This window comes from Pagrus major, chromosome 18, assembly GCF_040436345.1.
Source record: "Pagrus major chromosome 18, Pma_NU_1.0".
In the NCBI taxonomy this organism is placed as follows: Eukaryota; Metazoa; Chordata; class Actinopteri; order Spariformes; family Sparidae; genus Pagrus; species Pagrus major.
The window spans coordinates 20,901,157-20,918,536 of record NC_133232.1 but is presented as its reverse complement, the minus strand read 5'-3'; the positions used below and the strand labels follow the sequence as shown (position 1 = coordinate 20,918,536).

Sequence of the window (17,380 nt, the reverse complement as noted above, 5' to 3'; positions counted from 1 at the left end):
TCTAATTAATGAGATTCATTTGGTGATGCTGCTTTGAATGTTCCTTAAGTTTAACAAAAGATGCTAAGAACAAAGTAATACATGTTTGTAAAACAGTAATAGAGTATCTCCATCTCTCTTACTATCAGAACATAATGGTCTCATAATATTTACATGCAATTTCAGCAGAGGGTGCTGTCAGCACAAAATGAGTAGCATGCTATTCTGACAAACGACCACAAGAGGGCAGATGAGGCTCAAAAGTACAGTCAGTCAATGAGGAAACCAACACTAATGCATCTACACCTGCACCTGTGGGCTGAAAGCAGCTTTGAAAAACAACTGGATTAACTACATGTAAAGTTTTCTTGCAGTGTGTTGATGGGAGACACTTATGCACCCTTTTTATCTTGCACCCTGTCCTGCAGGGCTGTGTGATGGTGGCTGAAGCAGATCAGCACCAAGGACAGAGACACAGTTGAGGACCATGGACAGCTCCTAACTGAGACTCAGTACAGCATGGAGCTGTGGGAGGATGAATGATAAGGTCAGGATGAGTGTTTACACCGTGTTGCCCTACAAACCCACAAGGCAATGACAAAACTATTGGAGTTTGTTATAGTTTGGGCCAGCAAAGCACGGATAAGTTGCAGGTTTTTATTTCAGGACAGCATGGTTGTCACATCTCCTTTGCAGGACATTGAGATTAATGTCGCCGCCTGCCTACTCATCCTCACCGAGACCAGATGAGACAGGACGGGACGATTCAAGGAGAAATCTGGGGTTTCCTCAAGCCGGAAGGGGGGTCGGGGGAAGGGGGAGGAGGAGCTCGGGGAAGAAGGGGGATTTCGCAATCACTCGCCCACCACAACGAGAATGGCGTCACTGCAAGTACGTCAGAGAGGGGGTAAAACAAATAAATAATAAAGGAGGGGGTGGTACTGGTTAACCCCTCTGTGTGGCAGTAAGTCAGCTCAGTGTGTAGTATGCAGCAGCTGCAGCGGTATTAGTTGTGTATTATCTCCTCGTGTGGCCCTCTGGAGAGCAGCACGACCTGCTCGATACTCTACCCGAGGGACTCGTGCCTCGATCTGAGGTCATCCTCTCCACTGATTGGCTGAGGCGCGTTCGCTGCAGTCCGTAACATTCTACACGATAAACTCGGCGGCTCGTGACGGCGTAGCTGAATTTCGTGACTTTTTAATGACTAACACACGTGGGAAAATATAATGACGTAAGAGAAACCGTCTGGCAGCGTTGATGCTCATTAAAATAATTACATCAACTGACTTTATACGTGATTCTTTTTGTCAAATCATCAATGAACATCCCTATCAGTGCCAAAAAGAAGTCAATATACAGCACAGCTTTGATGCTTAGTCCTGAATCAACCACCCCTATCTCTTACACAACATGGTATCACCCTCAGATCACGTTCCTGTTTGGTCAACACCGCTCTACGCATGTCTGAACTGGCACCCTACACGGGGGGTGAGATGATTGGTTTGAAAGGTCTTCCACTCCTTAAGCCTATAGTCTACTCTTTAAGAAAATTAATAAGCTAATTAGCTAATTGGGGCAGCTAAAAATAAACGAAATGATGCTGCACTTACATAGGTCGTCATATCTGAATGACAGCCAATTACTACAGTGCTATCAGTCTTTTGTGTGATGTGGGGTGCAGGAGCAAAGTTAAATCCAAAATGGAATCCAAGAGAACCCATTAGTCAAGTAGGTCAAGTAGGCTAAAGAACAGGTTAGCTACAGCATTATTTCATTTAATTGTTTACAAATGGGACACAGACTGGTAAAGAAAATAGTTCACATTATTGCTGATATAATATAATGTAATATAATTCAGTCACATTACAGCTACATTATGTGTTTTTTTGTTTTGAACAACGGATCTAAATGCTGCAATAAAAAGGGAGAAGATGACGTGGTTTGGCCCTGTTAAAGCTCATTTTTCATGGTGTACTAGTTCACATCTGGGGTGATCAATAGTGGAGGGTGGAGAAAGAGAGAGAGAGAGAGAGAGAGAGAGAGAGAAAGCGAGGGGGGGGGGGGGCGTGATAGTCTCAGCCGCACTGTGAAGGGGGCCGTCCCTGTTGGTGGAGATCAGCTCGAGTAAGGCCCACCTAGTGATCATTTGAAAATATCTCCCGTTTAGACGATAGTTTGTGTCGACTGTGCCACTGAATCAGAAGGGGACGAGTTGAAGGCTATTTGTAAATAGGTAAGGACTATTTTTCTTCTTCTTTCATGCCTGTATAATTGATCATTTTTAAGCATATAGAGGTCACCACCATTTGAGGAGCATGCATGAAAGCGTCGTCATAGGAAAAAAAAATAAAATAAAACTCAACGCTAACCTGTATTTATATATAAACACTCTGGCTTTCCCGTATCAGATTATTATCAGCGTGTGTCTTTAAGGCAGAGAAACTGAGTCAGGCACGGATGCAAACGTGACAAATGGTCGACATCGTGCACTGGTACATGTAGTAATTGAACACTTGACCTGCAGCATCCAGGATGAGACTGTCTGTGAAGGTTTGGGGTGTAATGCAACAATATAAATTCGAGCTGTTAGTCTGCAGCCTCGTCGGACAAACTCACGTTACAGCCACATGATGCTACTTTCAAACCGTGGTGCGTGCACATATAGCGTAGATCGTGCCTCCCTTCCCCCAGCAACGTTGTGTGTGTAGGACTTGCATTACATGCCACCTTCGAGTATAATGTGCTGTACAGTCCGTTATAAAAGACAAGGGCCTGCACCTTTTCCCAGGCGCAGTCCTGCCATCTCGCTGCCACTGAGAGTAGCATTACAAGCGAGCAATAATTAATGAGCGCCTCCTCAATTAACCATTTCATTGAAATCTTTTTGCCTTTGAATATTTCATGCTTTGACGAAGATGTGAAAAGGGGGTTGAATGCATGAGTGAACAGAGGGTTTTTACTACAGCCTGATGGCTGGGCTGCAGCTGTCAGGATCTACCACAGGAGGCGGTGCCGCCTTCTTTCACCATATGGTCTTACAATACAGTCTCATCCAGAGAGGTTTTTAGGAGAAATATAGACAAATGTAATAATTCTGTCTGCTTGTGTGATGTGACATGTCATCTTTGCATATCAGTAAGATCAAAATCACACAGTGACAGCAGTGATGGTGACTGACAGCAGGTGTGCTCCATCTCTCCACAGTAGCTCGGCCAAGATGGATGTGTTTATGAAGGGTTTGTCTAAAGCGAAAGAGGGGATGGCTGTGGCTGCAGAGAAGACCAAGGAAGGAGTTGCGGTTGCGGCTGAAAAGACTAAAGAAGGAGTCATGTTTGTAGGTAAGGCGGCCCACAAATGTCTGTTTGCAGAATATTTTACATGCAAATCTTACACAGGCCCAGTGAGGCTGCTAATGTTCCTGCTGTATGCAGGAGCAGCAACACATCAGGACAGAGTATATTTTTTATGATCCAGCTTATCCTGCATTCACATATGTCCTGGAACAAATGGTTAGATAATACAATAAGTTCCTTTATTAGCACAATAAATAGCAGAAGTCTTTCTCCCCTCAGGCTGTTTGTGTTTCCTAGTTTCCTTTGAACCTCTTTGTTCACCATCAAAATATAGTTAGATGACAATTAGCGTTGTGACGGTATGAGATTTTCACATACTGGGATAACCATCTCAGAAAATATCATGATATCATGGTGTTGTGATATACAGTATTACACAATTATTGTAATTATTATCAGTCACAGTGATCCCTAAGGGAAAACAGAAGAGTTTTTGGTTTAACAAATGCTTTAAACTAGTTTTACAAAATATTCTGTCCCTACATACATAAAACCCGTTATAGACGTTCATATAACACTAGTAAAATAACATTAATATGGTAGAATTTAATACCATTAATAAGCAAATGTACACAGTATTTTCATACCACGGTATACCTTGAAACCGATATATTGCTGCAACCATAGTGACAATATTGCAACTTCCTGGTTTCCCCTGTAAAAGTCTAGTTATTTTATGTGTGGTGTAAGTTTAAATGAATGATTTTTTACATTGTACAGCATGATAAGCACTGGATGAACACACTCCTTTAAGTCGTTTATTATAGCAGCGGTAATTTGATAAATCAGTCAGCCCGACAGTTGATCAATATCTTTCCTTTAGTTATGCGGGCTGATGCAGTGTTTCAGTAATCAGCACTGTTATCCTTTATGTCAAAACTCTTATCCACTATGAATATCAGTAGTTCTTAAAAGGAAACACTGGGATGAGGACTACTTTTGACATAGATGATGTGATACGAGGCTCTGAATGTCCTTATGCCCTCTCGCCTGACTTGACTGGGCTAGAGGCAGGAGGTGAGGACAGGGGTGGGGGTGGGGTGACAGGATGGTGGAAGCAGCTCTTGCCACATGTCCGTGCATTGGACGGCAGAATATTGTTAAAAAAAAGACTCAGCCCGCAGTTACCTCCTGGAGACAAACGGACCAAAGGCCTCTGCTTTTGTCCTTTACAGTGTAGCTTAATTTGTAATGGGCACCACCACAGATGAGTCCCTCTGTCTCATGATTTTAAAGTGCTTCTGCCATGTATGTGCTTTAAATTATTTGTCCAAATGTATGTCACTCGCTTCAGATCATTATTTAAATAAACACCAGTGACATGAAGGTGGATGGACACCTGAGAAAGGTTAGCCCACGGCTGGCAAAGCAACAATAGAAAGTGACAGTGTGTCGATCTCTTTGATCATCTGATCATCTTGTGTCAAAAATGAAAGTTCACACTGGTCATATTCCAGATTTATGCCTCACTTGTGAAGGCAGTGATATGCATAATTTAATTATCTGTGTTGCTGGGCAATAATTCAGGCTTATTCTTTAATGGTGTTCAATCATTGTGAAATAATGAAATATAAATGTCATGATAACCAATGCTAATCAGTTCTATTGTCTGAATAATTAATACCAAGTCGAATTAAACACAATTATATTGACCATATTATATGAGAGCCTAATTTGAGTTAGATAGTTTAGTTTTTTGTCTGATGCTGCAACTAACATTTGTTTTCATTGGCAGTTAATCTAAAAAGTAATTTACTTGATTGTTCAATTAGTAATTTGGTCCGTAAAATTGCAGAAAATATCGACAAACGCTCCACACAGATTTTCATGATGACGTCCTCACACTGCTTGTTTGTTGCTTGTCAACAGTCCAAAACCCAGAGATTTACTGTAAACTGTGACATAAGAGTAAGAATAGCAGAACATTCTCACGATTGAGAGGCTGGAGGATGGTCATGTTTGGCATTTTTTGCTTGTAAAATGTCCTGTACCACACACTTGTTTTATTATATTTGATGATTCCACCCACTGTATATCCTTACTGACAAACACCCCCATGTTGTTTGTGATAATTTCTTCCATATTGGCCATGTCTGCTTGTTTGCCTACAGTTGGTCTGTGTGGGGTGAATGGGGGAGGGTTAGATGACTCAGGGGACTCAGTGCTGGACACGGGCCCTGGAACCTACCAGCCATTACAGATATTTATTTTGTCAGTTGTTGGGCTGTTGTCAGGGGGCCCAAATTTCCTGTGACACCCCTGCTGGTGGGTCTACAGTCACCAGCTCGGACCACTGATCTGGTGACGGTATGCTTTGGCTGTGTTCAAGAGACATTGGGTTTTCCAGGAGAAGTTGTCAAATCCCTCTGCTTTTAGATGGAATCCAATTACCCTACATATTTAGCACCGTGTCCCTGTCACTCATCACCAGAGCCAAACATGTCAGGCTGCAATCAAAACACGTGCAGGCTCATTTTCCATCAACTCTGCGCTTCGTCTCACCCTGTCTTTTGCCCGTGGTACACAGAGAGGCGAAGGAGCATTTCTATGGCGTCTCTGTGCCTCTGCGTGGTGCTTGTTGAGCGTGGTGGTGCCCTAGAAAGCTGCGTATGATTTGCTTGAAGGCCCCTCTTGGAGGAGGGGTAAGAGTGATCTGATAGGTCTGTGGCCCACCTTTTGACAGCTGCTGCCACTGCTGCAGCCCGCCCACCCAGCTGAGATGAGCAGTCAGCCTGAGTAAAGCAAGAAGGAGAGGCGGAAATGAGAAAACCTTGCCGTACTAGATGCCATTTAATGTCACAACTAATCATTCCTCTCATTCATAGAGCAACAGTGTATCCTACTATGACAGGGTGGATTGTTTATACAGTGCTACTTTAAGAGTGACGGTATTACATTGTGAAACGTTGCACACCATAACAGTGTTTGTATATATTGTAGCAGCTCCTTTTTACAGTTTAATTTAAACAATTAGCGTTGTTGCTAACATGTACGCAACCGTAGCGACAGCCTGACATTGCACTATAGAATAATATGCTATGATGCTATTATGATGTCTATTGTCAATGTTTATGTCAGAGTTTTTTAATGTTTACATGTAAAATGAACTATTTTGTGTACATTTTGTCCTCTTTCAAGAGTAAATACCATGACAAGTGTAAAATAGAAGGTGCTTGTCACATTCAACTAGGAGTGGGTAGATGAACTCAGAATCAGTACTCTTCATGATATTCATCCCACTATAATGGTATATCAAAACAAATCGGAGTCTACGATACACAATATGTCACAAAGAAATGATCTATGATATATCATGATATGTAACTGATGAAGAAAGAAACATTTATTTCAAGGAGCAGGAAATAAATAACGTATGTAGGACTGGGCGATCATGGCCTTTTAAATAATATTGCAATATTTTTAAGATGTCAATCTCAATACTTTGAAATTTCCTTAAAAGAATTTCGTAAATGTCATGACACAATGAGATTTTTGCTAAATAATCATCAGTAATGTTTATATTCTGACAAAGTGGGTAAAGACAAGTATCAGAACAGGTAGAACCGTCTGATAAGTTGTGTAAAGTAATGACATCGCTTTTCTATAATGCAGCCTTTAAAACCAGGAAAAGACACCACTTATGCCATATTGCCACACAATCAATACAAACAATATTTTATCTCATATTATCCTAACCATATAATATCAATATATAGCCCAGAGATGTTTATTAACAGTACATTAGTTTCACAGAAAATGCCGCAAAATATAAATATCACAACACTGATAACACTTTTTTTCATAATGCACATTTCTTCAGAAAATTATCATCAAATCCACTTTTTATGTTCATTAAAGGAAACAAAATTTTGTCATTAAGTGATATAGCGCAAAATAATAATTTCTAGTAATTGATATTTCAAAATCTTTACCCACGGCTACCATCCGTTTGTGTTGCTGTAGACTCAGAGCGGGAGCTGCGCTCTCTTAAATGGATCTCCTTAGATGTATGTTTTTGCTTTGAGGCTTGCCTTTTGTAGTGACGGTTCTGTACTTCATCATCATTTCATCTCTCCTCAGTTGGCTTTTAAAGGCCCTGGGGGACCAATAAGGCATGTGACCGCTGCACAGTAGAAAGGATGACAAGGCGTGAGTGATCAGGACCAGTGGGCACACAGTAGATTGCCCAAATAGCTCGATTTAGTACAGTGTGAATGGACGAGAACTGCCACAGGTCATAAAATTGAACAGTGCAGTGGTTTTGGATTAAACTGTCTGCAAACTTAAATAACTCCTCACAGTGTGCTGCAGATTGTTCCTGTACTTCCTGTGGAGCTGTAAAAAACAGCAAATAAAAAAAACACATTGATATTGCATTACTTATATGAAAACCAATATGACAGTTCAAAGTTGATCATGTGAGCCGTTATGAACAGGACGCTGCAGCTGCTCGTTTGAGTCAATACAGCTTTTCCTGATGTCTGGCTACTGTAACATTTCATGAATCATGCTGTCAGGTAAACACCTCTAAAGGTGATAAAATGTATTCAGAAGTGGTGCATTTTAAAAAACACAAAGCAGGTTAATATTCAGACTGATTAGACTTTTGTTTAATTATTGGTAGTAGTTCTTCAGTGGTTGGCTTCAGGCAAGTATAAAGTTCCCTCATCTACACACAAACACAAGAAAATAATCTTGAAATCCAAAATGTCAAATAGTGCTTTATTTGCAACAAATAAATTTGTTCTTTTGTTTTTTTAATTTCAGGTAGCAAGGCCAAAGACAGCGTGGGCACAGGTGAGTTTTCCCTCCGTCAAACCTAAACATCATCACTGTATCTGTAGGGGATGCTTCATTTCATCACAGTAACTGGAAAATGGCATATTCATAATGGTGATGGGGGAGGGTTTGTGTAAGTGGTCATTATGTGCAATAATCAATTGAGAAACTAAAGAGGGCTAACATGCAGGCTTTTAATCTGTCTGCTGAATCCACAGAGATAATGTTACATGTGTGTATGTATACATGATGTTTGTGTGTCTCTGCAGTGGCTGAGAAGACCACTGGAGCCATGGGGAACATCGTTGCAGCCACTGGCCTGGTGAAAAAGGACGAGTTCCCCACTGACATGAACGTACGTACGCCATTACAGTCACCATCAGCTCCCTGCTGCCACACATAGTGACGGTTTAGTTTCTTCAGTGTGTTCACACACACCTACAGGAAAATCAGTCGGCCCATAACTGTGAAATCGCATTAGAAGTGATCGACTGTGTTATCCTGAAAAGCACAGACTGACAACAAATACATCACATGTTTTGAAGCTTTATTTAATGATATATTGAGATATATATATGAGTATATACATCTAGGGCTGCAACCACCAACATTGTCATATTATAGAGTAGTCTGTGAATTATTTAATTGTGATTGTGTGGTCCATAAAAAAGAAAAATATTATATTAATATCACTAGTGTATGTCTCCCAAATGTACAGATGTTTATTTTGTCCTTCCAACTGCCAAAAATCTAAAGATATTACATTACCAGTAACAAATAATATTAAATAATAATACAAATAATAAAACACAGAAACACAGCTGATCCTCACATTTAAGCAGATGGACCCAGGCAGTGTATGTTTAGCAGTTTTGCTTGATAAACCTCACAAATTGTTTTTTTCAATCAATCAGTTAGCTAAGCATTTGTTTTCATTAATATTTTTAAAATGTTAAGCCTTTTTCACGGGGTAGGAGTAGGTAATGCGCAGTACAAAAATGTTTTTCCAGCCCTGCAGACCTCATCTCTTTTTGTATACAATATACTCAATACAACTTCAAAATAAACAGCTTTTATGTTTCAAATTGGAAGAAATTAAGTATATAACTACCACAAAGCTTGGGGGCTCACAAGGCACAGATTTCATCAGGGCAGCAGCGGCTGATATACCTCTACTTTTAGTCCTTCGTATGAGTCAAACTCTAAAAATGCTGGATCCTACATTTCCCATAATGCAACCCAAACAGATTTTTGAAAGGCTTCTTCCAGAGCCACAGAGGACATTATAAGACTGTTTTTACTGACTGAGTAGTTCTCCACGTGATAAGTAAATTAAGCTTCATGTGTAAAATCGATGGAATTGTCCTTTAATTGCAGCAGCTTACTGTTATTCTTGTTTGAGCATAAACAAGAATAATATTTAGCATAATTGAGTTTGTCTACATGAGCCTTGGAGCAAGTGAAAGAGATAGAGGCTGCAGCTCCAGATCCAAGACTCACTTACAGTTGGCAACATGCTGTAAGTTATGTTCATTAAAGTCTGGACAGGATTGTGGTTGTAGCAGAGCCACATTTATACAGAATGAGCTGGTGAATCTGCATGTCACTCTGAAACAGAGTTACTAGTCATCTGTTTTATTCCTCTGCTGTCAGTACAGACATATACTGTATCTAAATGTCTTTACCAGAGGAAAAAGAATAATCTTTTGATAAAAGATGGATACGTTTTGTTGTGTATTTTTGATAAAAACATGACAAAGATAAAAAAAAAAAAAGCTCAATCTACATTCACGCTGCAACCTTCTGATTAACAGCTTTTATAAAGTCAAAACAGGCTTTAATTTTTCACGTGTTTTATTAGAGAAGGCTTGAGGGTTTCTGAGGATGAATTGCCTTCAGTCTATAATATAGCTCCAGTTCACAGCCTGTTCGATTTCTGTGGGACCGTCACCTCTCTTTGACACACCACTGTTCTATTCTTGTACCCTGTAGACCTCTGCTAATGTCACCGTGTTCTGTCTCCACTTACATCAGTTTATCCACACTGTGATTTTTGAGATGTCAGGAGAGAAGTGCAACATATTTCCTTGAAAATAGAAGATGGAAAAATCCACATATAGCCTCACTTGGAAATCAAAGCATGTTTTTACAGTCAGCGTGTTGACATTTCGTCTATCTCTGTCAGACTGTCAGTGGAAGAGAGAGGTCTCCGACCTGTCCTCAGCCTTCATCCTTTGGACCCTCTCCACTGACTCACTAATCTAGTAAATCTGACAGCCTGCTCTGATAGGCTTCTGAAAGGCACCGTCTGAGTGATACAACTACTCATTTCAACACCCTGACAACAGGCTGTTAAACTGTTGACATTGTTATGACGTGCAGCAGTACATTTTGTTCACTTATAGTTTGTGCTGTATAAAAATAGCTCATATGTTCACATCCATTCATACAATAAAATATCTTAATTAGAATACATGAAACATGTCATTTAAAATTTAAAATCTCCTAAATAGACTTGTACTACATGGTCTGAACAAGAGGCTTGTCTTGTGCTTGAGTCCCGACTAAATTGAAATGTGTGACCAATCAGACACAAAACATATCTTCTTCTTCTGTTGTAATCACATAAACAGCCTCTTTCATGTTCACTTTTTCTCAGGCAATGATCCGTCTGATTAGGTGTGTCTGTCTGCTGGTTCACCATTGTGCAGCATTTAAGGCCGTGCTAATCATGTTTGGTGGGCTTAAAGCAATAACACCAGCACCAGATACAGTACACAGGATTATGGTCTGTTCTTCTCTGACCTAATTGACTTGATTAGTGCTGGGTTTAAAAATAAATGTGTGGTGACCCACTAGCTTTTGTTTTACGGGATCGTAGTAGCAGGTGCAGCAATGGTGGAAGCTTTAAGGGAGCTCTCAGAGGGAGATACAGTTTGTTTACACCCATTGTAGTTAGGGTTCACAGTGTCAAAATGTAAAGTTATTTGATTTTTAGTGTTACCTAAAGTAATCAAGCTGGTGATATTATATATATTTTCTTATTGTCAATGAAGCCAATGAAAAGACCAAAACCAACAATGAATTGATCCTACTAAAGTCTTTTTATCCATAGTGGGATATTTCTTAATCGTGTGTGCCCCCTGTTGTCCAAAAATGGTTGAATACACGTCATTGAACCACATTGTTGCCTTGATTTACTGAATTGAATGTTATTTTATTGCGATTATCACAGGCATGCTGCTGTAGATACTCTAGACTAACAAATATGTAGTAGTCTGCAGCTGGAAATAGTCCTCAATAAATGCACAATTTCTTCCTGTTTGAATCATGTTTTCTGAAAACCAAAGTGCCAGGTTGTTCTGGGAAATGATTTCTCCTTTTTGGAGAAAGAAACTACATATTTTCAGGCATTTTTAAAGATTTAACGTCTTCAGATAAAACCTGTGCGCTCTGGGCTGATTGCCACAGACAGGAGAGTTGTGAGAAGTACTGAGAGACAGACTGATGCATTGTGGTTTTTGGTCTTTCCTAGCCCCAGATTTTCCCTCACATCTAACACTATTACAGTGAATCACAGGGCTAAGCATACACCTTTCTGAATAAATACTCGGAGAACAAGACAAAGAGTTGACAGCTCATCCTACCGGCTCACAGCTGTGTGTGTTCAAGCTTAACGTCAAGATCATATGCATGCTAATATGTTCACATGTTAAGCACTTGTTATATTTACCATGTTTTGCATCTTAGTTTAGCATGCTAACATTTACTAATAAGCACTAAACACAAAATACAGCTGACCTGATGATGGTGCTATATGAAACATCCAAAGTTATTACAATTCATCCTCTGGGGATCATGAATGTCTGCAACAAATTTCATTACATGGGAAAGTTGTGAAAGGGTCTATTTTAACCGAAACCATGTTTTCCCAAACCTAACCAAGTATTTTTGTTGCCTAAACCTTAATAAACAGTGAGAGAAAACTGTAAGAAACAGAAAATAATAAGTTAACTTAAATATAATATTAAACTGAAATGGTAACTGAAAACAACAGATACCCTCACTCAAACTTCAAGAGTAATACCAGCCTCAAGTTCAGGTACCCACAAACATGTACAGTAGCTTCTGTGACTGCAGATTTGTTCTCCCTCTGTCTGTCTCTGCAGCCTGAGGAGTACGGGCAGGAGGCGATGGAGGGCCAGGGAGAGGCGATGCTGGACCCAGAAGGAGAGACATATGATGAGACCCAGCAGGTAATCAGCCTTCACAACACAGAGCGCATACAGTCCATGTCTCTGCATGTCTCTATATGATTCGATTCTAAATAGCTTTGTGTATGTTTTGCAAAATAAACAAAAAAACATAAAGCTGTGGACTGCAGTTGAGGATGAGTCCATTCACTTACAGTAGATGGAGGTTCATCAGTATTCAGCAGCTCTGCATGGTTACACATTCGAGCTGTATTGCATTTCAATAGCACTCCACACTGCCCTCCACTTCTGTCCCACACAAACACTGCAGCTCACACCGAGATAATTCTTCTTTTTTTCTGGAAATGAAAACGGAGGGCTTAACAAGCCAATTGCCACATAGCGAGTACAGTGAATATAGCACCACCTACCTACACTGAGCGTTGGGTGTGTGTCGTGTGTGTGCGTGCGTGTGTGTGTGTGTGTGTGTGTGTGTGTGGAGGAAGGAGGCGAGTCTGACACAGATGGTTATTTTTGGAATTTGGCTCTCAGGGCCAAGACAAAATGTGCAGAACCTATTGCTTTGAAAACTGATTTTATTTAGCCAAGAGAGAATAAAAATATCACACAATGCACATGATGTTGAAAAAATATGAAATTATATGTCGAAATTTAATTCACTTGGTCTGATATTTTTTTAAAAAGCTATTATATTCTCATGTTGTATTAAAATTTATCAGGATCTGCATCAGTTGGAAGAAGATTTAATGTGTGATTTAGCATGATCTCCTATAATGTGCATTTTCTTTTCCATCAGTGGATTATTGCATTAATCAGTTAAAGGAGTAAAATTCATAAATTATCTGCGATGCAAATTAAAAGTGAATTTCTCAGATTCAGCAGCTTGTATCATCATGTCCTCCTCCATCTCTCTCTCCTACTCCTCCGCATCTCTTTCCCCTCCCCCATCCTTTGCTACACCAGCACTGTGCAAGAGCTCTGTCTGAATGGGTGTGGTGATGACGCTCTCTGCCTCCGTGCATTGTGGGTAATGTCAGGGTCTCCCTGCATTGCTGTAAATATGGAGTCTGAGTGCTGCAGAGACCAATAAGCCTTCTCAGGGAGGATTTGGAGAGATCAAAATCTCATCCTGTGTCACTCTTGGTTTTGTGAATACATCAGATGACCCAAAACTGTTGCACATTCCTGGAGGCTGTGATTTTTTTTTTGTTTTTTTTAAAATGATCATGTGCGTGGAGGAGGGCCTGTGCAGGGCTACAAGGATGCTGGGAATGTGCTCACGACACGTCCTTGAAGCTGGTGTAGGCTTGTGCTGCCCTCTGCAGGCCTGAGAGAGGCACTGAACCAGCAGAGGAGCTCACAGCTGTGATGGAGTGACATCATTGCCTTCAGTAGAGAGCGATAGTGTTCCCTCCGTCATATTTATTCTTCTTAAATGTTGAAATACAATCGATTAACCCTTTCATGAATGAATTCTGAAATCAGAAAGTAATATTTCTTCAATGTTTGAGTTTACTCTTAAACAAGTGAGAAATCGTGACAGTAACTGTTTTTTTGTTTTGTTTTTTCAATATATGTTATGTTGAAGACGTTACATAAATGTTCACTGCAGTGGACACCATGCACCACCGAGATAAAGGTGATTCTGGAATAACTGTTAAATCCTCTTATTCACAAAAAAAAAACACACAAACAGGTAAAAACAATATTTCTCAACTCAAAAAGAGATGCTAGAAATACTTTTATCAATATTTTAATAATAGTTTTCTTGTACATTCTGTGACTGAAAACCAGAGATGGAAGTAACAATTACAGCTACTCAAATTACTGTAATTAAGTCACTTTCTTGGGTACTTAAAGTCTGTAAATTTACTGTACTGAGTACAATTTCAATTAATATCTTAACCTTTCATCTGCATTTGTCTAGCCAATAAGAAGATCTGATCCAATCACAACGGTTTATCCGAGTAGTGTTTGAGATGAGTACTTAAGTATTATTTTAATACCAGTATTTTAGTTACTTGTAATTTAGTAATATTTCAGTAATCTAATAAGTAATCTCTACTTGAGTACAGATTTTCAGTACTCTTTCCACCAATGCAAAAAAATATTTCTGTCCCCTGCAGTGGACGTTATGCTCCAAAGGGTAAATTCTGCCTATTGGGCCTATTTTTAGATCAAATCTAAAGACTTTTTAATGTTGCTGTTTAATTGAACTATTGAAGTGTGAATTATATCATGTTTTTAAATGAAACATGCAAAAAAGGCCGAATCTAAATAGGCAAAATAGAGCCTTTGGTGCGAAGCCACTGGAGTGGACAGACGTGTTTTCAGTCACAGTAAAAAAGTGTTCAAGAAAATTATTTCTGAAATTCTGAAACAATTTCTAACAAAAAATATATATAAAAAACCATATTTATTGTTTTGAGCTGTTTGGGTTTTTTGGAGAATAAGAGGATTTCACAGTTTTTCCAGAGCTTCTTGGTGCATCTCCTCTTTCCTCTGCCATTTTGAATTCATGATGCCATGTCTCAAAACCTCGCTATCGCTTTACAATTTTGTCTGCCACCGGGCATGTGGTCAGCCGAGAAAAGGAAGTTTGACTGGTGATTACTTTCTATTATAGACTTCATGATTGAATAAACAAAACATTTTTTGTTGTTATTTACAACTCAGGACAGAAACGATCCAATTGTCTTTGCAACAGGGGTGCCAACAATAGTAGCACTTCTCTGTGCTGCAGATTCGACTCTAAAAATCACTTCTTTTTCTTCTTCTTCTCTTCCCAGGAGAGCCAGGACTACGAGCCAGAGGCATAAGAGCACCAGTCCGAGCCACCATCCAACCAGCAGCACAATAATATTTCTAATAATAAAAAGGACAAATGCTGAAACTATTACAATTATACCCCCGTTGCAAAAAAAACAAGAAAAAGCATTCCCAATGAAAAATGTTCTTCCTTCAAGACAAATCTTTTATTATTATATATTGTAAATGTCATGTTATTAATGTAATGTGTTGGGTGTAGGTATTTCTTGAGATGTAGGATTTGTCCTCTCTGTCTCATTTCCTTGATTCCCTCCCAATGAAACGAGACCAGAGCCAGGGCTTGTGACTTTGTACTGTGTGTATCTGTATTTAGAAACGTGCAATAGATGTTCATCATCTTCCAATGAGACATTGGGAGTGGAAAAAATAAATATGTCCGGTTGCAAGCAGATATGGAAACAATAATATCCTCTTAAGTGTCGACAATGCCTGTTTGTGGGTTCTTTATTTTTACTGCATTTCTTTGGGAGTTTCTTTAAAACATTTTTGAAGTAAGAGTTTTTTACATTGTATCTTTATAGTTGCTTGTGATCATTCCAGTAAAACTATCTGTTAGAAATGGACAGAGTATACATGTTTGTGTGTGTGCGTGTGTTTGTGTGTACTGAAGATTTTAACGAGTTAAAGTCAGTATATTATGTCTTGAAATCATAATGGTTGTCATATCAATATGTGCTTTAAATTGCAGGACTTGTCAATATAAAGGTTTATGTGTTAAGCCAGACATACATTCCTCTGTAAATAAAAAGTAAAAAAAGTTGTTATTGTTGTTTGATTGATGATTTTAAACCTCCTGTAACCAATTCTGCTTGTTTCTGCCTGTTGGTGTGCATCGCCCTCACGTGTCCTTTTTTTTTTGCCCACTCTTGTCTGCGGGGTTTGATTAAAGGATGTGTAAAATCTGCTGAGCGGGCTCTGGCCCTTGGCACGGACACTGCCATAGCTGGGATGCCAGTCTGATCAGGGCCTATTTAGGTGGGTTTTGTTTGGGTTAATCCGTCTGGAACGTGCAGGCTCGGTGGTGTCGGGCTCAAACAGGGTATTAAACAGCCGCTCCCTCTGCTGTGGGTTCAGACGGATGTGTGGACGCTGCAGGGACAGAGACAGGAGCCATGGCCTCGTTCAAGAAGTCCTTTGAGAGTCTGAAAGGCACGAGCCACTCGGCCGCGAAAGGAGTCACAGACAGTGCAGGTAGAGAAGAACAGCTGGTTGATTTGTCCCTGACTTGATCATTTTATTTTTTTGTCTTTCACATGTAAAGATTAAGCCATTTAGAGAGAGTTTTAACTGAGTTGAAATCATGCAAGTCCCTGTGATGTGTTTCCAGTGCAGGCAGCTCAAGACGCTGTGCAGCAGGCGGCAGACTCCTCCAAAGAAACAGTCAGCACAGGTAAAGTGCAGTTTCCTCTGCCTTTAAAGCTTTATGATGTGACAGTGGATGTATTATTGTGAGCAGACAGGAGTTAGAGTTTCAGAGGATGAAACACATGAAAGATAAACACCTAAAATGACATGAAAAACTACGTTGTCTAAAGACTTCACTCATCTCTCAGAGCTGAAATCAAGGAGAAGAAGTGAAAGTGGATTAAAGTCATAATGGAATTACTGATTGCCTAACACTGATTCAGGACTATAGAAAGAAAACAATCATTCAAATTGAGCTATGTTAAACGTCGTTTTAGATACTGAAACCTCAAAATGTTACAGGAGTAGAATCATAAAGCTAAAGTTAATATTTTAAGTTTGCATGTGAGTTTCATGGTCTTCATTTCTTCGGCCTAATGGTGATGCTTGTTGATTTTTGTCTGTTCTGCTTCACTCTTTGAAGCTGCTCAAGAAGCTGGCAGACAGACTCAATCAGCCATAGGAAAAGCTGCGGACAAGGCCACAGACACCATCAAGGAGTTTGGACAGAAACTGGACACCAAGTGATCCCTGAAACATGAACAATTCCAGCTGGAGCCAACTTGTCTGATCAGACGGGCTGTAAACGAGTCACAATGTTGGGATGGAAGTATGTTGGCATCAGAAAAAACACCCTGATCAAAAGATGTATAGAGTTTATATATCTCCACACAGCTCACATTCCAAAAGAAATCTTTATAAATTGTCTTTTTTTTTCTTATTTTCCTCTTTGTGGTACTCGCTTTATTATAGATTTCATTATATGTGACTATTTTGGGAAATAAAAAACAGATACCAACTTGTTTCTCATTTCTTAAA

At 39.6% G+C, this 17,380-nt stretch overlaps 2 protein-coding genes across 5 annotated transcripts in view; both read left to right on the top strand.

Moving 5' to 3' along the window:
* sncb (synuclein, beta) overlaps nucleotides 1-15,917 on the top strand; it is a 256,495-nt gene extending 240,578 nt beyond the window's left edge. For 2 of the 4 annotated variants that reach the window (XM_073487387.1, XM_073487389.1), the window contains 5 exons: nucleotides 3,187-3,320; nucleotides 8,103-8,132; nucleotides 8,384-8,469; nucleotides 12,284-12,370; nucleotides 15,118-15,917. In XM_073487387.1, the coding sequence (XP_073343488.1) occupies nucleotides 3,200-3,320; nucleotides 8,103-8,132; nucleotides 8,384-8,469; nucleotides 12,284-12,370; nucleotides 15,118-15,147 (354 nt within the window). In that variant the 5' untranslated portion in view covers nucleotides 3,187-3,199 and the 3' untranslated portion in view covers nucleotides 15,148-15,917. Of the gene's footprint in view, nucleotides 1-407; nucleotides 527-2,136; nucleotides 2,216-3,186; nucleotides 3,321-8,102; nucleotides 8,133-8,383; nucleotides 8,470-12,283; nucleotides 12,371-15,117 lie in introns of those variants that run through there. The other 2 variants (XM_073487386.1, XM_073487388.1) reach the window with 2 other exon arrangements.
* A 352-nt stretch (nucleotides 15,918-16,269) lies between these two features.
* On the top strand, nucleotides 16,270-17,089 carry adirf (adipogenesis regulatory factor). The gene is made up of 3 exons (XM_073486699.1): nucleotides 16,270-16,348; nucleotides 16,485-16,547; nucleotides 16,986-17,089. The coding sequence occupies exons 1-3, from the start codon at nucleotides 16,270-16,272 to the stop codon at nucleotides 17,087-17,089; spliced, it is 246 nt and encodes an 81-aa protein (XP_073342800.1).
* Nucleotides 17,090-17,380: the final 291 nt, after the last annotated feature.